The 27358-nt window shown below is 42.5% G+C and overlaps 1 protein-coding gene across 2 annotated transcripts in view; it reads left to right on the top strand.

Moving 5' to 3' along the window:
• Nucleotides 1-27358, top strand: part of PAPSS2 (3'-phosphoadenosine 5'-phosphosulfate synthase 2) — a 101704-nt gene that overhangs the window by 46669 nt on the left and 27677 nt on the right. For both annotated transcript variants that reach the window (XM_018041299.1, XM_018041298.1), the window contains exons 2-6: nt 18413-18530; nt 23496-23731; nt 24835-24973; nt 25487-25605; nt 25730-25843. In XM_018041299.1, coding sequence (XP_017896788.1) covers nt 18413-18530; nt 23496-23731; nt 24835-24973; nt 25487-25605; nt 25730-25843 — 726 coding nt within the window. The remainder of the gene's footprint in view (nt 1-18412; nt 18531-23495; nt 23732-24834; nt 24974-25486; nt 25606-25729; nt 25844-27358) is intronic.

Raw genomic sequence — 27358 nt, 5'->3', positions numbered from 1 at the left:
TGTGATATCAGCTTCCAAAAGCCACAGTTATCTTCTCTATGGGCATTTTTCCTCTGCATGAAATAACATTATGCCAAAAACAACCATCACTCCTGATCAAGTGAAATAGAGTATATTTTAAAGTTTATCTGTTAGAGTACAGTGTACTTTATTATGTATTTTAGGGAGACTTGTCTCAAACATTTAGTTTCTTAATTTTGATTTTAACTGGTTATTGTTGGTTGTAATGTACTTTGTAATTCAGGTACACAGGTCTGTTAGCCTTCGAGCATCAGACCATTTAGTTTTACCATTTTCTGGTTGAGAAATCCTTTATATTTAAAAATATGTTTATTTCCAAGTTCAATGTAGAAATATCAGAATGTCGAGATAAGAAGAAATATAATTACTTAGAATTACCTGACCCTCAATGAAAGAGACAGAAAAGACATGAGTTCAATCCCTAGATTGGGTAGATCCCCTGGAGCAGGAACTGGCAACCCACTCCAATATTTTTGCCTGGAAAAATTCCACGGACAGAGGAGCTTTGCAGGCTATAGACCCTGGAGTCACAAAGAGCTGGACATGACTGAATGCCGCAGAGTTTGACAATTATGCTTAGCATTTCCAGATATTTTTCTCTGTAGCCCTCTACATATAGATACACATATTTTATTTTTTTCCTTAAAATGTTCATATTTATTTTTAAAAAAATTTTATGCAAAAGAGACAAACACAAAAATATGGTAAGTAACTTACAATGTGAAAAAACACATATTCTTACTAGTAACTAAATAGGTACAAAATAATCTGGCAGAGGGGAAATATTAAAATTGCAAGCATTACAAATCAGTTGGAATATTTAAAAACAAGTATACCATGTAGCCTGGCAACTTGACTTGATCTTAGAAAATGAACTGGCACTACCTAATGAGGCTTATGGAACAGTTCACAAGTCTTCATACCCAGTTGTTTCACTTTGGGTTATAGACCCAAAGGAAATACTCTGAAAGGAGAGAAAAATAAATAAATATCTGCAATTGTGAAAGATTTGAAGCTACTCAGTTTAAGTAATGAAAATGGTATAAGAATAATCTTTTGATTGTTTACATTTTATATGTAGTATCAAAAGCCATAATGGACATGATCTCATTTAGTCCTCACTGAGGAAAGCTGTGCAGAGAAGGAAATGGCTACCCGCTCCAGTATTCTTGCCCTGGGAATCCCATGGAGAGAAGACCCTGGTGGGCTGCAGTCCATGGGGTCGCACAGAGTCGGACATGACTGAAGCGACTTAACATGCATGCATGCATTGGAGAAGGAAATGGCAACCCACTCCAGTGTTCTTGCCTGGAGAGTCCCAGGGACAGAGGAGCCTGGTGGGCTGCTGTCTATGGGATCACACAGAGTTGGACATGAGTGAAGCGACTTAGCAGCAGCAGCAGCAGAGGAAACTGTGACACGGAGGTCACACAGCTGGGACCTGGAAACTAGGGAGTTCTGTCTGGGTAGACCAAGACCTACACTGAGAGCTGGAAAGCCTGGCAGTGTGTCCTGCGCCTTCCAGGTGTGGGACTTCAGTTAGTAGCTTGAGGATCTGTAAATGGGTCACAACGCACAGCCTCCAGAGCTCCCAGGCTTTGAGCAATCAGTGAGATCATGCCTGGGAATGCTCCTACCATGAGCCTGAGAGGACACTTACTGAGATCACTGCTTTCTGCACCTAAATCTTTAAATGAATCTTCAGACTGCGCATTGATGTCAGAGAGGTTTGGAGCAATTTTAATCAGCAAGAGAGCAATGAAACCATAGCCCAATAGCTGTGAGGGCCAAGTTCAAAGGCGACAGTGGTGTTGTCTTCAGTGAAGTAAAGTGGATTTGCGTGAGCTGTGTGGGAGGCAGGAGGGTGTAGAGGAAATTCAAATCCAATTGCTTGTTTTTGACTGAAACATTATGGACATGCCAAAAAACCTTTGAGCATTGAGAAACTTACAACCTGGCATGTGGTTTCCAGCTTCCTCATTCCTCCAGCGTCCTCTCTTGCATAATCCTGCTCACTGTGACACAGGCTGGAACTTGGCTCCCAGGATGCCCTGCCCCTCCGTCAATCATCTGAAGTCCTTTTCCCGTGTAGCTACTTTTCTTCCAGTCACAAAAAACCAGGGCTGAGGCATTCTGCCATGACCTGGAACCCCGAATTCCAGACACTCCTTCCTACTTACTCCCCTTGCGGCATTGCCGATGGGAGTGAGGGGTGGACCTGGCAGAGACGCACTCTGCAACCCTGGGCTGGGAGATAAAGTCCCAACTCAATAGCTCATGAGGCTGACTAGGGCAAAGGCCATTTTCGTGCTGATGACGAAGGTTTCACGACTGAGACAGCCAACAGAAGAGCAATCAGTCTGGGGGAGAATGAGGAGGCATCAGACTGATGCACGTCAGAGCAGCATATTACTGGCTGGGCTTTGGGTCAGAGAAAATGGTAACTGGAATAGCAGCAACATCCTTGGGTGTGCACGCGCGCGCGTGCGTGTGTGTGTGTGTGTATGTGTGTGTGTGTGTGTGTGTGTGTGGTGTTTCAGCCCTACAAAGTGTTCTTCTAGCCATTGTCTGACTTGATCAAGAGCCCCACAATCCCTAGACTTGACTTAGACTGGACATAAGTCTTAGAAAACTCCTAAATCTGGGTAACTGCAGCCTCAAGTTACCATGCTGTGTCCATAGTAGATTAATGCCACCTTTGCTTCACCAGCCTCAACATCTCACCCTGTCCTATGTTTTGTTTGGTACTTTAGACAATTATTTAATCCTTTCAGCAGCCCTACAAGGAAACTATTCTTAGCCCCATTTTACAGTACAGGAAATGGAGGTTCAACAATGTTTATCACTTGCCCAGGGTCACTGAGTGAGTAAGTTATGAAGAGGGTTTCAAACCCATATTTGTTTGACTCCAAAATCCGTTCTCTGTGACTCCTGTGCATGCTGGAGGGTGTTTTTCTGTGTCAATGTCCTGGAAGAAGGTAGGGATTTTTGCCCTTTTTTTCTCCCTTAGGGATCCAGAATAGAAGTATGCCACCAACTTTGTGGTTTCTGGGCCACTTCCTGCTAGGTGACAGTGTTAGATGAGTTGCGGGGCAGAGGGAAGCAAGCATTTTTTTCTTTAACATGTGCTTTGCTTTCCGTAGAGAGAATCCTTTTTCTGACAGCCACTTTTATTCCAAAGTTTAGAACACCATATGCTCTCAACAAGGGAGGAAACATTTCATTCAACAAGGAAAAATTTTCAGCTGCCCTGCCCCTCTGCAGTTCAAATAGTCTTCAAAACATCTGTTTCTATTTTATTTGTTTGCCTTTTGGAGAAAATCAAGAGTAAATTTGAGGTTAATGAGAAGCAAGATATCTTCCTGAAACAAACAACCCCCCCTCCCCCGCCAGTACCTGGCAATCTGAAAAGATTTTGTTTGTTTGAAACGTTGGAGTAATAGAAAATCTGGATAAACACGCTTGATTAAGATACAATTAATAAGAACCATAAATTCAGAGATTAACTATTATATACTATAAGAGAACAGGTCCTTCCAGTGGATTCTGATGTTTTTGAAAACAAAGCACTTGTTGGGGAAGCAACTAACAAGATCATAACAAAGTTTCCACAGAAGACTAACATAGCCTGGAGTTTATTCTGGGTCTCAGCCTGTAGGGAGCTGCTGCTGCTGCCGCTAAGTCGCTTCAGTCGTGTCCGACTCTATGCGACCCCTTAGACGGGACTATGCAGTCCACCAGGCTCTGCTGTCCCTGGGATTCTCCAGGCAAGAACACTGGAGTGGGTTGGCATTTCCTTCTCCAATACATGAAAGTGAAAAGTGAAAGTGAAGTTGCTCAGTCGTGTCCAACTCTCACAGACCCCATGGAATGCAGCCTACCAGGCTCCTCCATCCATGGGATTTTCCAGGCAAGAGTACTGGAGTGGGGTGCCATTGCCTTCTCCAGCCTGTAGGGAGAGGGAACCACTAAAAGACAGAAATTAAAAAAAAAAAATCTCTGTGAACAAACTAAACTCTGGTGGGCATTCACATGCCTAGGTGGACAGGAGCCCTTTAGGTCAAACATACTGTGACGGGATCAGAGCCCTTTTCTACAAATGCAGCAGAGTTGAACAATATTATTCCACCATCTGACTCTCTGACTATTAGGTATTTTCTTATTTGGTTAGTTAAAAAAAAAAGAAAGCTCTTTTTTGGGACATCCCTGGTGGTCCAGCGGTGAGACTTCATCTTCCGGTACAGGGGGTGTGGGTTCCACACCTGGACTGGGAGCTAGGATCCATGCGTCATGGCCAAATAACCAAAACAGTAAAAAAAACAGAAGCAATACTGTAGCAAATTCAATAAAGCCTTTTAAAAAGATCCACATTAAAAAAAAAATCTTTAAAATGGCTCTTTTTTGCATGTGGTAAAATTTACATGTAACGAAATACCCATCTTAAGAGTACGTTCTGTGAGTTCTGGCAAATGCAAACACCTGTGTACCTCAAACCCTTATCAAGATGTACATCATGGCCATCACTCAGAGACAACTCTTGTTCTGATTTGAAAAATTCATTTTCCCTGATGGGGGATGTCACATAAATAGAATCACATGTAGTATTGTTGTGTGAGATTTCTTTGACTCAGCAAAATGTTTTCATTTATTATCATCTTTTTATTGCTGACTAGTATTCCATTAGAAGAGTATTCTACAATTTGAGAGTTTTTTTTTTGTTGTTACCTATTTTCCTGTGGATGGACATTAAGTTATTTCCAGTTTTTGTCCCCCCAAATCACTAATCATATTCTTTGTATAAGTCTTTTTGTGGATAGAAGTTTTCATTTCTCTTGAGTTAATAGCTGTGAATGCAACTGCTGAGTTAAAGGGGATGGTAAATGTTTAATTTTATAAGGAACTTACAAGTTTTTTTTTTCTTTTTTCCAAGATGGTTGGATCACTTTACACCTCCACTACCAACATATGAGAACATATCCTTGCTGACATTAGATGTTATCAGTAGCATCTCATTTTGATTTTAATTTGCATTTCTCTCATGACTAATAGCATTGAGCACCTTTTCATGTGCTTATGGTTCATCTGTGTATCTTCCTTTGTGAAGAGACTGTTCAAATCTTTTGCCCATTTTCCAAAAAGTGGGTTGTCTCTTTATTATTGAGTTGCAAATATTCTTTATGTATCCTCACATCAGAGGACGGAGGGAACATGAAGTGCCCACTGAACTGAGAAGGCATCTTGAGACCAAAAGAATGAGGCAGGCAACTCCAAATAATCAATGGATCACTTTATTATACGGCAACTTACAGGCTGGGATCAGGATTGAGTCAACAACAATCCAGAGGCATTCACTGAGGGGCCATTGGGTCAATTTTATAGTTAACCTAGAATGTGGGGTTGGGCACTTGGAAATAGGATATGCATTTCTATGGTAAGATTTATGAATGGGTAACTTTGTGGACATCAGGAATACGTCAGTGAAGGTTTTCATCATTGTTTGGGGACTAATAAAGCATGCAGGTCACCTGGTTCTAATGATTCTTAAACAATATCTGTTAACTAAAAGCCCTGAGGATAAAGAATTCATTCACTACAGTACAGCCCTGGGCAGGGTCAGCAGAAGAACAGGAAATACCATAAGGGCCCAAGATGGCTTCGGTTATGCTAACAGTCATACACTTCATAGACTAGAGAAACATATGTCTCAGACCACCCCTCCTCCTCTGATGGGCCCAGTTACGTGAATTTTTTTGGTCTGTGTGCATGCTAAGTCACATCAGTCGTGCCTGACTCTTCAACGCTATGGACTGTAGTCCACCAAACTGTCTGTCCGTGGGATTCTCCAGCCAAGAATACTGGAGTGGGTACCCATTCCCTTCTCCAGGGGATCTTCCGGATGAAGGGATTGAACCCACATCTCTGTGTCTCCTGCATTCGGGAGGCAGGTGCTTTACCAGTAGCACCACCTGGGAAGCCCAGTGTTGCCAGGAATTCTGCTTCGTTTTTTTTTTACTGTATTCCCGGTATGGCCTCTGGCACTTAGTAGGAGCTCATTTACACAAACATTTGCTAAAAGAAAAAGTCAGTGAATGAACAGATGAATGGACTTTTGGGCCTGATATCCAGACACACTGTTCTTAAATTTAATGACAGTGATTAACAAGGAAATGGAGAGAGAGAAAATCTTAGTGTTATCCTTGAGTTATAGTGTGTACTTGACACAAAAGACTCAGGATACCTTCAGGGGATTTGCTCCCCCAGGGGAAAGGCGGCTGGAATATCTCATGGAGCAGGCTCGTTTGTGCCTGTTTCTGAAGCCTCTTGTGCAAGCCAACCCTGCTGTCTAGTATTCTGCGTTCTGTGACTGTCCCAACCCTTCCAAGTCTTGGATTCCAGCTGGGCTTGTGTGATGGATGATTAGAGCCTCTTGCCTTGGAGAGTTCTAGGTAACTTAACCCAGCTGATCCTGGCTTCAACACCTTCCCCTTGGCTGCTGCTGACACTGAGAATGCAGTCTCCTGCCAACTGTCCCCTCTGCTGGGCTCTGTGCCTCACTAGCATGCCCACCTCTACGGGTGTACACTGTCTTTCTGGGTCCCTAAGGGTCAGCAGGGGGCTCCTTCCTCCTTGGTCTTGAAGTGGTTTTCCTGGTCCTAATCCACCTGTCTCCAGACTCTCCTGCTGGGGCTAGCCACTGAATGATCGTGTCAGAACCCATGTCTGTAGGGAACTTGGCCATTTACAAAGTATGTTCCCGTCCATTATCTGTGTGTGTGTGCATTAGTTGCCCAGTCATGTCTGACCTGTGTGACCCCATGGTCTGTAACCTGTTGGACTCCTCAGTCAGTAGAATTCTCCATACTGGAGTGGGTTGCCATCCTCTGCAGCAGGGGATCTTCCTGATCCAGGGATCAAATATGGCTTTCCTGAATTGCAGGCAGATTCTTTACCATCTGAGCCACCAGGGAAGCCTGTTATCTATGAGTGAGTGAAGTCGCTCAGTCGTATCCGACTCTCTGTGACCCCATGGACTGTAGCCTACCAGGCTCCTGTGTCCATGGGATTTTCCAGGCAATAGTACTGGAGTGGATTGCCATTTTCTTCTCCAGGGGATCTTCCCGACCCAGGGATCGAACCCAGGTCTCCCGCATTGTAGACAGACGCTTTACCATCTGAGCCTCCATATAGCCCTATTTGTATTTTTCTTGATTCCTCCACCGCCCCAAACCCAAGGAAAACCATAAAGAGGTGATTTAATTTGCTCCAGAATATAAAAGTTGCTCATGTGACCCAGAGTTTTCTAAGACTCCCTGGGTCTTGCTCAAAGAATATTGGAGCCTTTTTTTTTTTTTTTTAGTTTTGATGAGTATACATGTTCAGTGTTTGAAAGGTTTCATAGACGTTTACAGTTTGGCAACTTGGATTACATCTATCGTTGTTTAGTCATTAAGTCTTGCCGATCTCTGCGATTCAGTGGACTACAACTACAGCACGCGAGCCTTCACTGCCCTTCACTGTCTGCTGGAGTTTGCTCAAATTCACATCCACTGAGTTGGTGATGCTATCTAACCATCTCATCCTCTGCCACCCACTTCTCCTTTTGCCTTCAGTCTTTCCCAGCATTGGATCTTTTCCAATGTCATTAGAAATGTAATTACTATATCAAGGACACATATGGGTGGTTCTCAACTTTTTAATTTTGATGTGACCATCATTATGAATTTCCCTGGCCCACCTCCTTTTCCCTCCTTGGATCACATATTCACATATTAGTTTTTAAATGTCCACTGCAAACTGCATTGACTGACTCCTTTTACCTTTTTTATTCATCACACATGTATACCTTCCAGAGTTTAGGGTCAGGATCAGATAATCTGTGCCCTCAAGGGGCTGATTTTATTACAGACAAAATAAAGACATTTGAGATTTGAGTTAGCCTCCAAGACTAATAACTGGTACGTTTCCATTTCTACAAGGCTTTTTGTAGATTAAATAGTTCATGCACTGACCCTTGGGAAAGTGGAAGCAGATTTTAGTGCTTGTGAAAACGAGTCCTATTTCAGGGAGAAACTCTCTAGTCACTGATGTCTATGTCTGGGTGGCAGAGGAAGGGGTATAAGGGTCTTTAACACTTCTCCGTGGCTCTCTAGAGAGTGAAGCTCAACCAGCCTCACCCTAGTACTTCCTCAGCAGTTGGAGTATTTGAGCTGTTCATGCCCAGGACTTGGGAAGAACTTGCATTTATAGAAAAAGACATTCTGCTAACCATTGGCTAAAGGTAGACATTTTTAAATGGTCCTGGGACCAGAAGTTTTACATTGTATCAATAGTTGTCTCACTCAAATTTTACCTTCTAAGGGCTGTGATGGGTCTTCTAAAGGCAATGTCTCTTTCTAAATGAGTACAATTAATTAATGTCACTCTCTATGCCTGTTGAGGTCCTTTAATGGACCGGTACCTGGTGGTCTGGAGTTGACAATTAGAAAGTAAAAGAGAAAGAGAGAGAAGCTGATATTACTTGGTTTACACAGAAAACCAATAAAGCCCTTGAAACGAGGCTTGCACCGCTTCATGTAGGCACCGGGCACATTCTCGAGAGGGTCTTAGAAGCCTGGGCAAGAAAGTGAGCTCAGTGGGCTTCTGTGCTCCAAAGAAATAGCCTGAGAGAGAGAGAGAGGAAGAGAGAAAGAGAGATACAGAAATAGAGAGACAAAGAGAGAGAGAGAAAGAGAGAAAGAGAGAAAGAAAGAAAAGACACGGGGACCCAAGCTCTGATGGAGCAAAGGTGTTTTATTCAACATAGTGTGGGTATATATACTGTCGTACAAGGTAGCTATTTTCAGCAAAGATAAAAATCAAAAGTCCAGACATACAAATTATCAAGGAAACACAAGGCAATCCATATCAAAGAGAGAGGGTTGTGAATAATCACTTTTACCATACAGTTCATAAAAAGAAAGAGGGTCGTAAATAGTTACTTATCACCGAATGGAAAAACCAATGAAGGAAATGCATGCGTTCCTCAGCCCAGGGAGCGGCTTGCCAACTCCTCTTAATCCTGAATATTCAGGAATTGGTAAGGGACAGAGGATTCCTGACAGATGCAAAACAGCACGCAGGAAGCCTCCTGTTAAATGCTTCCTGACAATTCCCCCTGTTTTATTATATTTGTAAAAAAAGGTCCTGACCAATTGAGTTTGTTTAGTATCAGCCAACCTGATAGAAAGGCAATGATAAACAACAAATATAATTACGAAGACAATCACCAAATTTACAGTTCCAGACCCGATGCGGTGAGTAATACTTTGAAACTATCCTCGTGGGTCTAGCCCAGATAATTGATCAGCTAGTTGTTCAGCTAAAGTTTCCAAATTAGTGGAAGAGGGCAGACGTTTAGAAGAAGTTTCAAAGATTTCCTTTTGTAGTAATTGTACATTCAGAGAGGCATTATCATGTATATTTTGCAAATGAAATCTTTGTTCCCAGTTGTAGGCACTATGAAATGAACAGGAGTAATACAAAATTGAGTAGAATTCCAATCACATTTTAGTATCACTTGTTTTTGCAAATCTATTAATTGATCTCTGACACATTTGCTGGCTGTTTTAATTTCCTGTATTTCCTCTTGAATATCCTCACCTACCTGAGCCTAAGTAGCCCACATATTATGAGCATCTTCAGTCCAATTTTGGATAAAATTATGTGTTTGAATCAAGGTATGTAGAGCAGCACCAGCGGCAGCAGCAGTGGTGCAAATCACTATTAACCCCAAAATGCCAAGGGTCAGCCATCCAATGATTCGTTTAGACCATTGGAGCAGTTTAGTAAGTAGTCTGGAAGCAAGTCCAGCCATGGGACCTTTTTCCCAGGGTCTTTGGAGATTTATTGGTAGCCACAAATTACGTCGAGATCGAAGAATCAAGAGGGAATCATTTCTGAAAGAAATAGAGGAGTTAAGACAAGTATATGGTTTGCAATTAACACAAGTTACAGAATGTAAAGTCTTATGAAATTGTAACTTTCCTATGGCTATAACAAAAGGTAGTGGGACACAGGCCTGTATAAAGTATGATTGACTATAGCAAAAGAAATAGTTACTATGACTACGACTGGTCCCTGTGAAATGTCCCATCCAACTTCCAAGTTGTTCAGTGCTCACAGCAAGTTTCCAAATGTCCCGTTGTTCAGGCCCACTCTGTTTATTGAGGACGATCCTAGGACGAGGTGGGGCTAATCCACCGTCAAGCCACCCAAGAAGTCCTTTGTCGTGGTAATGCTCCATTGCAGTGTCATTAATTTTCCATGTCACCTGAGTAGCATAGTCACAAACAGAGCTATTAGCATCTTCTGAGCAGTTAGATCACCACATACCATGGGGTCCCCAGTCAACAATTGTATGATTAGCCACAAACATTAATTTTCACAATTTGGCTTGACATTTGTCCCAACGAACAGGAGTATATGGAAAGTTCTTATAAGTAAACCCTTTGCATAATGTTCTTTGTTCTTTCCCTAATGTCTCAGAAGTATAAACATGGTTCACAGACAAAAAAAGGGCAGTAAATAATCCAAGCAACGTCCAAAAATCCTTTTTGGGAGGCAGGGCGAAAGCCCAAGTTTGTCGGCTAACGTTTATGCATAATTCTGCTGGGCCCACGCACAAAGGAAGGACTTCATAACCTAGAGAAATATTGATTAGTTTTCCTTCTTCTTCAGCGTGTGAGGGCCCTTTAATGCTCCAGGGAGAAGGCATATGCATAGAGTCACTAGTTGAAACGATTGTCCTCTCTCCATCCATTCGACCACCTGTAGTAGAGGGGGGTTGGGTATGTAAGCCCAATAAGTGTGATCAGTTAGAGCTCGAACGGGGAATGTACAGGCCAGGAGGCTGAGCATTGTCAGGAGGATGTATTCAGGACTCTGAGGCATTCCCTGTTGAGAGACCAAATTTTCAGCTCGATTAGTAAGGGTTTTTATGTGTCCCCAAGTCAGGAGATCATAGGGTTGATGCCACCAAGGGCAGTGCTTCCTAGAGATCATTAGAGCCGCCATGGCCCATATTGGAACTTTTTCCTCCTGGGAGTTTTGTTGTTTCATCTCTATTTTGAAGGCCAGGGCCCTCTTGGGTCAAATCTTCCGAAGAAGAAGCCGTGTGAGTTCGTTGAACCATCTGGGGAAATACAAGCATACCCCTTTCCCTGTAAGATTAGCTTCCCAGATTTCCATTGTTTCATTAACGCATCTCGGTACCAAACGGGCAGAAGAAGAGAAGTGTCCTTCAATTCCTCGAAATGCCTTTCTGCTCTTGTTAAGCTGTCTCCCTGTGGTAAATTAAAACAATTTAAAACAAAGCTGTATTAACAATAGTGATAGCTTTAGAAAATATCTTATGTTGGAATCTAGTAAAGTCTGCTTTCGATAAGGAATACAGTCGTGTTCCTGTGTATTCCCCCTTTCTAAAATTTTTTTATTTTTAACTTTACTGTGTGATGTGCTCGTTTGACTATGCCTTGTGCCTGTGGATGATAAGGAATACCTGTAGAAAAAGATTGTAAAAATTGTTTAAAGTGTCTAGAAATATAGGGGGGCCCATTGTCTGTTTTTATAGAGCTAGGAGCTCCCATTACAGCAAAACAAGGTAATAAGTGAGTTATAACATGTTGCGTAGCTTCTCCGAGAAGAGGTGGGACCCAAACAAAAGAAGAATTAGTGTCGATACAGACATGTAAGAAAGAAGAGGGAGAAAGTTCAGGGCAATGAGTTATGTCCATTTGCCACAGTTCATTAGGTTGCAAACCGCAAGGATTAATACCTTGTGCGACGGGTCGAGATGTATGGCTCTACAAGTAGAGCAATTACTAACCATTTCTTTAGCCTGGCGGTGTGGGGTTCTCCATAGCTGGTGTAGGGTGCCAGAATTGTTATACAACAGAGCATGCTGTTCCTCCGGAGTAGCAAAGGAAACCAGTTTATCAGCCTACTCATTACCGTGAGTCGTGAGGCCAGGAAGGCAAGAATGTGCTCGAATATGTGTAATATAAATGGGAGAATTGTGGTTTCTAACAACAGATTGTAGTTCGAAAAAGAGTTGTTGAATAATAGATTGATTGGAGTTTATGGTGGAGGTTTCTATATTTTTTAATACAAAAACTGAATATATAGAATCAGAGACTATATTAATGGAATAAGGGTGTAGGCAAATAACTTGAATAAGAGCACATAATTCATTTTGCTGACAGAATGAAATTTAGTATAAAAGACGTTATATTCCTTAAGAGACCAGAATGAAGCTTTGGTGTTTTTAGTCCCATCTATATATATATATATATAAAAAAAACAACCCTCACCTGTGGTATAGGCTGTGAGCTGACAATGTGAGAAATAATAAATTCAGTATTTCTGAAGCAATTCCACAGCTTACCAGAAGGATAATGAAATGAAAATTCTCCAGAATATTCCAGAAAAGCTATTTAGAAATCGGTCGAAGTTTGTAATGCATTCTCAAATTGAGATTTATTCATCGGTATTACAATTTTATGAGGATCAGAGCCAATTAGAGTTTTAGTCCTATTTCTTCCATTGATGATGATTAGAGCAATTAAATCAAAGTAGAGTGTAAGTGGGAGAAGGTAATGGCACCCCACTCCAGTACTCTTGCCTGGAAAATCCCATGGATGGAGGAGCCTGGTAGGCTGCAGTCCATGAGGTCGCTAGGAGTCGGACACGACTGAGCGACTTCACTTTGATTTTTCACTTTCGTGCATTAGAGAAGGAAATGGCAACCCACTCCAGTATCCTTGCCTGGAGAATCCCAGGGACAGGGGAGCCTGGCTGGTTTCTGTCTATGGGGTCGCACAGAGTCGGGCACGACTGAAGCGACTTAGCAGCAGCAGCAGCAGGGTGTAAGTGACTTTATTCCCCTAAAATGGGTATAGATCCATTCTACTGGGTGTTCTTGTTGGGTGAGAAGTCCTGTGGGTGAATGAAGTTAGTTAGTTAGTTCAGTCCTCAGTCATGTCCGACTCTTTGCGACCCCATGAATCACAGCACGCCGGGCCTCCCTGTCCATCACCAACTCCCGGAGTTCACTCAGACTCAAGTCCATCGAGTCAGTGATGCCATCCAGCCATCTCATCCTCTTTCGTCCCCTTTTCCTCCTGCCTCCAATCCCTCCCTGAGCGGAGTATAAATGATTCTAGAGTTATATCTAGTTTGATGCGAGTAAGAAATTGTTTTTGTTATTTATTTTGCACTAAAACGACTTCCTCTTGTGCCTCTTAAGAAAGTGAACAAGAGCTATTTAAATCAGGATCTCCTTTTAAAGTATTAAATAGGTTATTCAGTTGATAATTAGCAATGCCTAAAGAAGGTCTAATCCAGTTTATATCACCTAAGAGCTTTTGAAAATCATTTAAGGTTGATAATTTATCAGTATGGATCTGGGTTAGTTGGGGAGTAATACATTGTCTATTAACAACAAACCCCAAGTAATGGTAAGGTGTAGAGGTTTGAATTTTTTTCAGGGGTGATGATTAATCCAGAAATTTTTAAGCATAGTTGAGCTATATCAAACATGTGTTGAGTTTCTAAGACATGTGGAGCCGAAAACAATGTATCATCCATGTAGTGACTGACAGGAAAGTTAGGAAATTCCTTTCTCACAAGCTCAGGGCTTTAGCTACCTAGTACTGTCAGGTGGTGGGAGAATTCATCAGCCCTTGCGGCAGTACAGCCCATTGGCACTGTTTATGAGGCCTGATATGATTCGGATAAGGGAGAGAGAAAGCGAATCAACTCGGTCTAAAGGGTGTAAAGGTATATTTAAAACGCAATCTTGTAAATCAATAATGATAATATGCCAATTTTGAGGAATAGTGGTAGGTGATGGGATTCCTGGTTGTAATGCACCCATAGGTTTCATAGATGCATTAACTTTTCCAAGGTCTGTTAGGAGACGCCATTTGTTAGATTTCTTTTTTATACCAAAAATAGAGTTCCAAGGAGAACAAGGTTGCTCAGTATGCTTTAATTCTAGTTGTGTATCTATAAGATCTTCAGTTCAGTTCAGTTCATTTCAGTCGCTCAGTCTTGTCTGACTCTTTGCGACCCCATGAATTGCAGCACACCAGGCCTCCCTATCCATCACCAACTCCCGGAGTTCACTCAGACTCACGTCCATCGAGTCCGTGATGCCATCCAGCCATCTCATCCTCTGTCGTCCCCTTCTCCTCCTGCCCTCAATCTCTCCCAGCATCAGAGTCTTTTCCAATGAGTCAACTCTTCGCATGAGGTGGCCAAAGTACTGGAGTTTCAGCTTCAGCTTCAGCATCATTCCTTCCAAAGAAATCCCAGGGCTGATCTCCTTCAGAATGGACTGGTTGGATCTCCTTGCAGTCCAAGGGACTCTCGAGAGTCTTCTCCAACACCACAGTTCAAAAGCATCCATTCTTCGGCGCTCAGCCTTCTTCACAGTCCAACTCACATCCCTACACGACCACAGGAAAAACCATAGCCTTGACTAGATGGACCTTAGTCGGCAAAGTAATGTCTCTGCTTTTGAATATGCTATCTAGGTTGGTCATAACTTTTCTTCCAAGGAGTAAGCGTCTTTTAATTTCATGGCTGCAATCACCATCTGCAGTGATTTTGGAGCCCAAAAAATAAAGTCTGACACTGTTTCCACTGTTTCCCCGTCTATTTCCCATGAAGTGATGGGACCAGATGCCATGATCTTCGTTTTCTGAATGTTGAGCTTTAAGCCAACTTTTTCACTCTCCACTTTCACTTTCATCAAGAGGCTTTTTAGTTCCTCTTCACTTTCTGCCATAAGGGTGGTGTCATCTGCATATCTGAGGTTACTGATATTTCTCCTGGCAATCTTGATTCCAGCTTGTGTTTCTTCCAGTCCAGTGTTTCTCATGATGTACACTGCATATAAGTTAAATAAGCAGGGTGACAATACACAGCCTTGATGTACTCCTTTTCCTATTTGGAACCAGCCTGTTGTTCCGTGTCCAGTTCTAACTGTTGCTTCCTGACCTGCATACAGACTTCTCACGACGCAGGTCAGGTGGTCTGGTATTCCCATTTCTTTCAGAATTTTCCAGTGTATTGTGATCCATACAGTCAAAGGCTTTGGCATAGTCAATAAAGCAGAAATAGATGTTTTTCTGGAACTCTCTTGCTTTTTTCACGATCCAGCGGATGTTATAGGTTTAGAAAATATCTTATGTTGGAATCTAGTAAAGTCTGCTTTAGAAAAGGAAGACAGTCATGTTCCTGTGTATTCCCCCTTTCTAAAATTTTTTATTTGTAACTTTACTGTGTGATGTGCTCGTTTGACTATGCCTTGTGCCTGTGGATGATAAGGAATATCTGTAACATATTTAATAGAAAAAGATTGTAAACATTGTTTAAAGTGTCTAGAAATGTAGGGGGGCCCATTGTCTGTTTTATAGAGCTAGGAGCTCCCATTACAGCAAAACAAGGTAATAAGTGAGTTATAACATGTTGCGTAGCTTCTCCGAGAAGAGGTGGGGCCCAAACAAAAGAAGAATTAGTGTCGATACAGACATGTAAGAAAGAAGAGGGAGAAAGTTCAGGGCAATGAGTTATGTCCATTTGCCACAGTTCATTAGGTTGCAAACCGCAAGGATTAATACCTTGTGCGACGGGTCGAGATGTATGGCTCTACAAGTAGAGCAATTACTAACCATTTCTTTAGCCTGGCGGTATGGGATTTTCCATAGCTGGTGTAGGGTGCCAGAATTGTTATACAACAGAGCATGCTGTTCCTCCGGAGTAGCAAAGGAAACCAGTTTATCAGCCTACTCATTACCGTGAGTCGTGAGGCCAGGAAGGCAAGAATGTGCTCGAATATGTGTAATATAAATGGGAGAATTGTGGTTTCTAACAACAGATTGTAGTTCGAAAAAGAGTTGTTGAATAATAGATTGATTGGAGTTTATGGTGGAGGTTTCTATATTTTTTAATACAAAAACTGAATATATAGAATCAGAGACTATATTGTTGGGATAAGGGTGTAGGCAAATAACTTGAATAAGAGCACATAATTCATTTTGCTGACAGAATGAAATTTAGTATAAAAGACGTTAAATTCCTTAAGAGACCAGAATGAAGCTTTGGCATTTTTAGTCCCACCTATATAAAAAAAAAAACCTCAGCTTGTGGTATAGGCTGTGAGCTGACAATGCGAGAAATAATAAATTCAGTATTTCTGAAGCAATTCCACAGCTTACCAGAAGGATAATGAAATGAAAATTCTCCAGAATATTCCAGAAAAGCTATTTGGAAATCGGTCAAAGTTTGTAATGCATTCTCAAATTGAGATTTATTCATCGGTATTACAATTTTATGAGGATCAGAGCCAATTAGAGTTTTAGTCCTATTTCTTTCATTGATGATGATTAGAGCATTTAAATCAAGGTAGGGTGTAAGTGACTTTATTCCCCTAAAACGGGTATAGATCCATTCTACTGGCTGTTCTTGTTGGGCAAGACGTCCTGTGGGAGAATGAAGTTAGTTAGTTAGTTAGTTCAGTCGCTCAGTCGTGTCCGACTCTTTGCGACCCCATGAATCGCAGCATGCCAGGCCTCCCTGTCCATCACCTGGTCACCAATCATGGGGAATAAAATTTCCAGTAGAGGATGTTATAGAATTTAGAAGTGCTTTAGTGAAAGGTGAGTTTGGGCCGTACGTAGTTACAGCTTTTTTAATTTGTTGGATGTGAAAAAGGTTAATACCCTCATATTGACGTATTATGTGCCCTTGAGCGTCAGGATTTCTAAAACTGGAAAGGCGGTGAAACCATTGGCTTCAGAGACTTGTGATCACAAAGCCAGCAATTGAGAGAGCCTCTGTGGTGAAGGAGAATGAGTAGGTAGCAAATTCTTACAGTTAACAGTATGTGGTAAAAACTTATCATTGTTATTCAGAAAGGTGTCATCAGTTTTAATGTCAAAAAGTGTCTTAGTGGAGTCGTTGCCAGAATCATTAGGTTCTAGCAAGGGAGAGACTTTGGGATTTGTGCCCACTGGCAGGGCGGAGTGCTTGGAGCAACTAGGGAAGGGCTTGTAGGAAAATTCTGAAATATTTTATGTTGTTCTAATTGGGCCTTTTGTAAGGTTTCATCATCTAATTCAGATTCATGTAGTAAGTGTTCTTCCTGTTTCCGAATATCAGGAGGGCTAGAATTGCCTTGAAATGGCAGAAATCACAGCTTTAATGAGAGCCCATAGCGGCCAGAAATCTATCTGAATACTTTTTCCCTATCTGGCAGCCTGTTCATCATTCTCTTTGACCCGGTGTCAAATTTCTAAATCAAAACTACCTTCATCAGGGAACCAAGCGTTACATTCAGTCACTGTCTGAAGGCAAGCCTCTATTCGCTGGCATGAAACTGAAAGTCCCTGCACTATAAAGAAGTGATGAAGTAAAGTAGAAAAGTGATGGGGCTTTCCAGCCATTTGACCCATGTCTTAGTGCTTAGCGACCTCAGTAGGCCCTTGGAGTCACTCCATCCGAATCTGCCACGTGTACCAGGCCCCTGTTCTGGACGCCACTTATTGAGGTCCTTTAATGGACCATAACCTGGTGGTCTGGAGTTGACGATGAGAAAGTAAAAGAGAGAGAGAGAGGCTGATATTCCTTGGTTTATGCAGAAAACCAATAAAGCCCTTGACACGGGGCTTGCACTGCTTCATGTAGGCACCAGGCACCTTCTTGAAGGGGTGAAGGCACTGTGAGCCTTCTCAAGAGGTTCTTAGAAGCTGGGCAAGAAAGTGAGCTCAGCGGGCTTCTGCGCTCCAAAGAATTAGTCTGAGAGAGAGAGAGAGAGAAAGAAAGAAAGAAAGAAAGACACGGGGACCCAAGCTCTTATGGAGCAAAGGTGTTTTATTCAACATAGTGTGGGTGTATATACTGTCTTACAAGGTAGCTATTTTCAGCAAAGATAAAAATGAAAAGTCCAGACTTACAAATTATCAAGGAAACATAAGGCAATCCATATCAAAGACAGAGGGTTGTAAATAATCACTTTTACCGTACGGTTCATAAAAAGGAAGAGGGTTGTAAATAGTTACTTGTCAGTGAATGGAAAAACCAGTGAAGGAAATGCATGTATTCCTCAGCCCCGGGAGCGGTTTGCCAACTCCTCTTAATCCTGAATATTCAGGATTGGTAAGGGACAGAGGATTCGTGACAGGTGCAAAGCGGCACGCAGGAAGCCTCCCGTTAAATGCTTCCTGACATATGCCAGTTATAAAGGAAGATATTTAGTTAGGGAAGACTATGTAGTCTATTGCTGTATTGTATGTATATGTATAACATTTATTATTTTATTAATCGATTTGTGCTTTCTCTTGTTTCGTAGGAGAACCAGCAGAAATCCACCAATGTCGTGTATCAGGCCCATCACGTGAGCAGGAATAAGAGAGGCCAGGTGGTTGGAACACGGGGTGGTTTCCGAGGATGTACCGTATGGCTGACAGGTGTGCTGTGTTGAGATCTAAATGTATTTTATTTTGACTAAAAATTGGTGGTAACACACAATTTTAAGGAAAATAATGTGGCATATTTTATGTGTCACATATACATATTCCATGTGTATTTTAACATTAGAAGGAGGCTGAAAGCTGTAGTAGAAAGCTTGGGTGTCAGTCCTAATTCTACCCATCTGGGAGAAATAAGCCTTACATCAGGTCATAGAATGTCTCTAGTTCTCTGTTTTCACCTCTTTGACAAGAAAGAATGGACAAGTTGATTATGACATTCCCTTTCAAATCTAAGGAATCCTGTAATCCTCAATTTCATGCCTAAGCACATTTCAGTTCAGTTCAGTTGCTCAGTCGTGTCCAACTCTTTGCGACCCCATGAACTGCAGCACGCCAGGCCTCCCTGTCCATCACCAACTCTCAAAGTTTACCCAAACTCATGTCCATTGAGTTGGTGATGCCATCCAACCATCTCATCCTCTGATGTACCCTTCTCCTCCTCCCTTCAATCTTTCCCTACGTCAGGGTCTTTTCAAATGAGTCAGCTCTTTGAATCAGGTGGCCAAAATATTGGAGTTTCAGCTTCAACATCAATCCTTCCAATGAACACCCAACATCAGTCCTTCCAATGATTTCCTTTAAGATGGACTGGTTGGATCTCCTTGCAGTCCAAGGGACTCTCAAGAGTCTTCTCCAACACCACAGTTCAAAAGCATCAATTCTTTGGTGCTCAGCTTTCTTTATAGTCCAACTTTCACATCCATACATGACTACTGGAAAAACCACAGCCTTGACTAGACGGACCTTTGTTGACAAAGTTATGTCTCTGCTTTTTAATATGCTGTCTAGGTTGGTCATAACTTTCCTTCCAAGGAGTAAGTGTCTTTTAATTTTATGACTGCAATCACCATCTGCAGTGATTTTGGAGCCCCCCAAAATAAAGTCTGACACTGTTTCCACTGTTTTCCCATCTATTTGCCATGAAGTGATGGGACTGGATGCCATGATCTTTGTTTTCTGAATGTTGAGCTTTAAGCCAACATTTTTACTCTCCTCTTTCACTTCTGTCAAGAGGCTCTTTAGTTCTTCACTTTCTGCCATAAGGGTGGTGTCATCTGTATATCTGAAGTTATTTGATATTTCTCCCAGCAATCTTGATTCCAGCTTTTTTTCTTCCAGCCCAGCATTTCTCATGATGTACTCTGCATATAAGTTAAATAAGCAGTGACAATATACAGCCTTGATGTACTCCTTTTCCTATTTGGAGCCAGTCTGTTGTTCCATGTCCACTGGCAGTTAAAAATGAGGCTTTCCTAATTGACATCAAGCATTTGGCTGTCCATTAGAGATGTTCTTTATTCTTTTCAGATGTGTTAACATTCTAGGGGGATATTTTACTTATTTAAAAAAATTAAAATCCAGGCAAGAAGAAAAACTCTATGTTTTCTATGTAGCAGAGCATGGTCCCTTTGCATAAAAATAACTCATTCCCACCGAAGTGGCCAGATGAATCTTGTTTTGCTGGTGTTTTTATTGCCCCAGAATGTCACATCTAAGGGTTAGTGGCAGAGCTGGAGTTAGTCCTGGGCTGTCACCTATATTTTCTGAGCATAGGTAGAGGAAGCTGATGCCTGGAAATGCAGGTCTGACATAGGCTGGACTCAAAAGAAAAAAAAAACAGGTTCATTTTGTAGACATAATATTTCACATCAAGATGAGCTTAGATGCAAAGATACATTTATCTGGGTTTTGAAATCAACTTATGTGTTACTGTCTGCTCACAAATGTGGCTTTATTCTAACCTGAAGATAATTCTAAAAAACACAAGCGAGGGCCTGCCTTGCAGCTTATCTTGCTCCTCTGAGTCTTTCCTGTTCCTGTCTAAAGCAGCCTCATTCTTCTTTTTCAAGTTATTTCCTAGTGCCTGCAGCACTTGTCCTTGGTTTCCTGGATTTATCCATCCCTAGAACAGCAACTTTTCCCACTTTCCAGGGTGAGGCTACACAGTGGGTATGGAGCCTGCTTTGTTCCAGAAGGCAGGTTCACTGGTCTCAATGCCTGATATGTGTCCCCAGGTTCCCTCTAAGAGACATATTGTGCAGCAGTGGATAAAACGGCTACACTCCAGACATTTCCCTCTTGCAATGTGTTTGCCTTCATGTGTTCATTTAAATTCTGAATCAAAACATATACACAGTGGCTAAGACTTGGTGCTCCCAACACAAGGGGCCCGGGTTCCACTCCTAGTCAGGGAACTAGACCCCACATGCCACAGGTGAGTTCTCATGCCACAACGAAAGGAAGGTTGAAGATCGCACGTTCCGCAACTAAGGCCTGGCACAGCCAAATAAATAATAAATATTTTTTTAAAAACCATATACACAGAGTCCATTTTTCCTAATTTGAAACACCCTTGAAAAGAAAAAAAAGAACTAGTGGAATAGAAAAACAAAAATCTCAAAAGTATACTTCCCCCATCTTTTCTTAACATTCAAAAAGTCTTGTCCTCTTTTATTTTTTATTCTCAAATTACAGCTGTTGGATACTGACCAGGCAAATCAGGAGAAACCAGATTCTTCAAATCTAGGGAATTGAAGTTGGGCCTCAGCTTCACCTACATTAGTTGTGTGATTTTGGATCAAGCTCGCTAAGCCTCTTATTTGTAAAATGAGAATGAAGATAGTACCTCCTCATAGAGATATCGGAGAAGGCAATGGCACCCCACTCCAGTACTCTTGCCTGGAAAATCCCATGGACGGGGAGCCTGGTGGGCTGCAGTCCATGGGGTCGTGAAGAGTCGGACACAACTGAACGACTTCCCTTTCACTTTTCACTTTCATGCATTGGAGAAGGAAATGGCAACCCACTCCAGTGTTCTTGCCTGGAGAATCCCAGGGATTCTGGAGCCTGGTGGGCTGCTGTCTGTGGGGTCACACAGAGTCAGACACAACTGAAGCGACTTAGCAGCAGCAGCAGCAGCATAGAGATATAGGTAGAAGTGAATGAAATAAAACATGTATGTGCTTAGCAGAGGTCCTGGTCCCTAGTAACATTCTCAGTAAATATAACTGGTGTTACTTCAACATATTAAAATAAATATTCCAATGATCTATATTAATACTCAGAGAAAGCAATGGCAACCCACTCCAATACTCTTGCCTGGCAGATCCCATGGACGGAGGAGCCTGGTAGGCTGCAGTCCATGGGGTCGCGAAGAGTTGGATATGACTGAGTAACTTCTTTTTCACTTTTCACTTTCATGCACTGGAGAAGGAAATGGCAACCCACTCCAGTGTTCTTGCCTGGAGAATCCCAGGGATTCTGGAGCCTGATGGGCTGCCGTCTATGGGGTCGCACAGAGTCAGACACGACTGAAGCGACTTAAAGCAGCAGCAGCATAGAGATATAGGTAGAAGTGAATGAAATAAAACATGTATGTGCTTAGCAGAGGTCCTGGTCCCTAGTAACACTCTCAGTAAACACAACTGGTGTTACTAAAATGTTTTAAAATAAATATTCCAATGATCTATATTAATACTCAGAGAAAGCAATGGCAACCCACTCCAATACTCTTGCCTGGCAGATCCCATGGATGGAGGAGCCTGGTAGGCTGCAGTCCATGGGGTCGCTAAGAGTCGGACATGACTGAGCAACTTCTCTTTCACTTTTCACTTTCATGCATTGGAGAAGGAAATGGCAACCCACTCAGTGTTCTTGCCTGGAGAATCCCAGGGATGGGGGAGCCTGGTGGGCTGCCTTCTCTGGGGCTGCACAGAGTTGGATGCGACTGAAGCAACTTAGCAGCAGCATATTAATACAGTTAACTGTGTTTGGAAATTTCTACTATTTATCTTATTTTCTGATACAAAAGAATGTACCAGAGATTCAGGAATCTCATTTCTCCTGTCCTACAATTGGACGTGTTTGAAGAGGAATTTATCAGATTGCATGCTAAGTCACTTCAGTCGTGTTGCACTCTGCAACCCTATGGATGGTAGGCCACCAGATTCCTCTGTCCATGGGATTCTCCAGGTGATAAGCTGGAGTGAGTTACCATATCCTCCTCCAAGGGAGGGGACAGGAGAGAGGGGCAGGATGGGCTGGGGGTATGGCTTAGGTGATCAGCTGACCCTCTTAGGGGTGCTGTGTGTGGGGATCATGCCACAGTACCCTGCTTTTGCTCCCAGGCACCTCAGAAATGACACTTGGTTTGTGGGCTTTTTGTATCTTTTTGTTTCTAATTTGCTCCAACTAGGCCAGGGTGTCAGAGAAGGCAATGGCACCCCATTCCAGTACTCTTGTCTGGAAAATCCCATGGACGGAGGAGCCTGGTGGGCTGTAGTCCATGGAGTCGAGAAGAGTCAGACACGACTGAGTGACTTCCCTTTCACTTTTCACTTTCATGCATTGGAGAAGGAAATGGCAACCCACTGCAGTGTTCTTGCCTGGAGAATCCCAGGGACGGGGGAGCCTGGTGAGCTGCCGTCTCTGGGGTCGCACAGAGTAGGACACGACTGAAGCGACTTAGCAGCAGCAGCCACAGCAGCAGGCCAGGGTGTAGTTATTTTGAGTCCCTTATAGTTTCTTTGTATCTGTTGCTCCAGGAGCCCTTTGTTCAGGTGCAAGCACTCTAGTAAAGGGTCCCAAGTCCCAGCCTGTCTCAAAAGCAGAACCCCTGGGGACTGTGTGGAGCCTGCCAAGTCTCCCTATTGACAAACCTCTTCTGCTTTGAAAGGCTATAATCCTAATAAAGGACAAATAGTTATTTCAAGATGTGAAAGAAATGCTAGTACTTTCAGTAAATTTCACTTTTTCTAGATTTGAATGGTTTGGATTTGAGGTCAATCAAATGATTGTCATGAGGGTTTTAATTACTCTTGAATTAGGTAAAACTTAGAATCAATCACTGTTTATCATCTTCAACAGAGACATCTCCAGTCTTGTCTTGACTGTTCGCAACAGGTCTCTCTGGTGCTGGGAAAACAACAATCAGTTTTGCTCTGGAAGAGTATCTCGTCTCCCACTCCATCCCTTGCTACTCCCTCGATGGGGACAACATCCGTCATGGCCTCAACAAAAACCTCGGATTCTCTCCTTGGGACAGAGAAGAAAATATCCGCCGGATTGCAGAGGTGGCCAAGCTGTTTGCTGACGCTGGTCTGGTCTGCATTACCAGCTTCATTTCTCCTTTTGCAAAGGTAAAATGACTTGGCAACATGCACGATTCCCACACACAGCACCAGAGCTCTCCAACCGCCAGGAGGAGGAGCTGGCGGAGGGGAACAACAGAGAATGTCGTGCTTTGTTTCCCCCACCTTCCCTCACCGCTCACTTGCTCCCTCATTTCCTCTCTTTAATATATAAAGAGAGTCCCTTCATTTCCAGATGCCAGGGCACCAGTTGACAAACCCTTCCACTTTCACAACAGTAAGTACACTTGGCCAGACTTGAAAGGAAGAAAACTTTAAACAAGAAAACTCCTAAAGCTCAGTAAGTTTTATTTCTCCAAAAAGCCAGAGAGTTTGCCTGACTAAAGAAAACAGCAGTTCACTGACAAGGCATCAAGTTTTCTGTGTTTAATGTTGAAATCAACAAGGTAGAGTGTCACTCCTCTTGTTTCAAAGCACAGAATTGCTGTGAGCTACAAATAAGACACAGTGACTTTGAACATATCCTTCGAACGAAATGCCAGCCCTGTCTTTTAATTGGGATTCTTTTCTGTGGTTTGTTTGTTTGTTTGTTTTTTCTTTTTAAAGTCCTTGGGAGAGTTGTTTAATAGAGTGAAACTTCTCTAAAGGACCAATTTCCTGCCACCTCTGCAGAGCTCAAACCCTAGTGTTATCTTACGGCCATGGAAGACCAGAGTACAGTGTTTGTGATGAGTTTCATTATGAAACCTCTTCTTACTTTCTTTTTTCAATACTCGTTTATCTGGCTATGTCAGGTCTTGGTTGTCGCACACGGTGTCTTTGTTGTAGCCTGTGGACCTCTCTAGTTGTGGTGGGTGGACCTCTCTAGTTGTGGTGTGTGGACTTCTCTAGTTGTGGTGTGTAGACCTCTCTAGTTGTGGTGTGTGGACCTCTCTAGTTGTGGTGTGTGGGCTCTCTAGTTGTGGTGTGTGGACCTCTCTAGTTGTGGTGTGTGGCTCTCTAGTTGTGGAGCTTAGTAGTTGCAGCTATGGGATCTTAGTTCCCTAGCCAAGGGTCAAACCTGTGTCCCCTGCATTGGAATGCGAATTCCTAGCCTTTGGAGCACCAGGGAAGTCCCTCCTCTCACATTCTTATACGTAACTTTTTCCCAGGATCGCGAGAATGCCCGCAAAATCCATGAATCGGCAGGACTGCCCTTCTTTGAGATATTTGTAGATGCGCCTCTAAACATTTGTGAAAGGAGAGACGTAAAAGGCCTCTACAAACGGGCCCGAGCTGGGGAGATCAAAGGTAAGACGGCCAGCTCAGTAGCCCTTTTGCCACTTACTTATGCCACCAATTTGTATGTCTGTCCCCAGAAATCTGTCTGAGGTTTCAAAGACTGTTTTTCAAAACTACATATAGCGCACACAACTTTTTATCAAACCGTAATATCTTCAATGTCTCCATGGGCTTGTGAAAATGTGGGCAAAATTGTCACCCCAGCCACAAGCAATCAAGTTTGGACAACTAAAACAAATATATGTATGTGACTGTGTGTGGAGGAATCTTTCAGAGTTTTCCTCCCTCTTGTCTTCCTTTTCCATTCTAATTAACTGCAGAGGGCTTGGACTCAGGTTTTATTGAAAACACAGGTGTAAGTGTTCTTACCTATGGCTGGAGGTCAAAGAAGGCTGTTTGACCTTTTCTGTTTTAACCTGAGTACAATGTTTGAAAACATTTATTCCAACCTGTGCTATGTCTTATTGAGTCAAAACATTGTTCTGTTGGTGCAGATGTTGCTTTCAGCCTTCTGCTTTGCAGGGTTTACGGGTATTGATTCTGATTATGAAAAGCCTGAAACTCCCGAGCTTGTGCTTAAAACCAATTTGTCCTCCGTGAGTGACTGTATGCAGCAGGTGGTAGAGCTTCTACAGAAGCAGGTGGGTAGACTGAACTTTTTAAAAAATAATAATAATTTTACAAAGTCATGAGATATCACTATTTACTGAAGTGTCCTTTATATAGTTTTCATTCCAAATGGTTACCAAGTCTGCTTCCTTTCAGAACATTGTACCCCACACTGTAATCAAAGGCATCCACGAACTCTTTGTGCCAGAAAACAAACTCGACCAAGTCCGAGCTGAGGCCGAAGCACTCCCTTCGTTATCAATTACCAAGGTAAGAGGATGCAAACTGGCTGACGGAAAATTTGGCTTAATATCAGTTATTATAATCCATTTACAGTTACTCTCAACAATAAAGTAGATATGAATAAGGAAAATCTAATTCCTATAAAGAAAAACACCTGCTTTCGCCAGCTTTTTCTTTTCTTTTTTTTTCTTTTTTGACTGCTTTTCCAAGAATATCTCTCACCAAGAACTGCTACAAAGCAGCTGATCAATTTTATGTTCCGGAAGATAACTTCTACACTTGCAGAGGACAGTTGTATATAGTTGTTGTTATACTTTCAGTTATGCCAACATACAGGCATTCTGTGCTAAGTCGCTTCAGTTGTGTCCAACTCTTTGTGACCCTCTGGACTGTAGCCTGCCAGGCTCCTCTGTCCATGGGATTCTCCAGGCAAGAATACTGGAGTGGGTTGCCATTTTTTACTCCTGGGGATCTTTCTGACCCAGGGATTGAACCAGCGTCTCTTGTGGCTCCTGAATTAGTGGGTGAGCTCTTTACCACTAGCGCCACATGGGAAGCACTGGGCAGTAATTATTTGTTGACGATTGCCAAGAAAATAGTTTGTCCAGAATATAAGTGTTTCTTGGACCACTGAGAAGTTTTACCAAAATCAAGAAGCAACCCTAATCTAAAATGATATGAATGCCTTGATCTTTTTCTGCACTGCACGTCCCACTTTGCCTTTATCAGGGAGAGTCCAGTCTAAGTAGAGGGAGTTTTAGTTACGTGGATTTACCACCTGGACGATGTTAAGATGCAACCCCAGCAAACAGTCCTGCAAATACCTTGGCCTCTTTAGGGCTTCCTGGTGCTAGTGGTAAGGAACCCACCGTAAGGAACCCGCCTGCCAGTGCGGGAGACAGAAGGGATGTAGGCTTGATCCCTGGGTCGGGAAGATCCCCTGGAAGAGCAAATGGCAACCCACCTCAGTATTCTTGCTTGGAGAATCCCATGGACAGAGGAGCCTGGTGGGCTACAGTCCATAGGGTTGCAAAGAGTTGGATGTGACTGAAGCAACTTAGCATGCATGCTCTGTAGATTAGGGTTAGTTGGTTCATACAAGGTGATCAAGTCTTCAGTGGTAACCTCTTGGTATCCATTAAAACCCTGGACATTTTTATGAGGCAGAATACATTGGGAATGTGCTTCAGCTCATGAACACCCCAGGCTGTAGTAAGTCATGACAAGTTTATAAACAGAGCTCCCTGACTCTACACAATAAATTTTGAGTTCTCCAATGCTTCAGGCAGATGAGAAACACATAATTATAACTGTGAAATTTGAGTTCCAATAACAGAATGGTCTGCAAGGTACAGAGGAACTACAGAGAATCTAATGATTAATTTTTTTGATCCTAGCGATGACAGGGAAGATTTCAAAGCAATGGTCCACAAGCTGGGTTTTATTTTTTTTTAATTTTTGAGATGGATTTTAAATGATGAATAGGGTTTTCAGGTAAAGGGGGGGATGGGCTTGAAACCATGTGTGTGTTCAGACTGCGCA

The sequence above is a fragment of the Capra hircus genome, chromosome 26 (assembly GCF_001704415.2).
Source record: "Capra hircus breed San Clemente chromosome 26, ASM170441v1, whole genome shotgun sequence".
Classification (NCBI taxonomy): Eukaryota; Metazoa; Chordata; class Mammalia; order Artiodactyla; family Bovidae; genus Capra; species Capra hircus.
The sequence above is the reverse complement of the archived record's forward strand: the minus strand, read 5'-3'. Positions and strand labels throughout refer to the sequence as shown.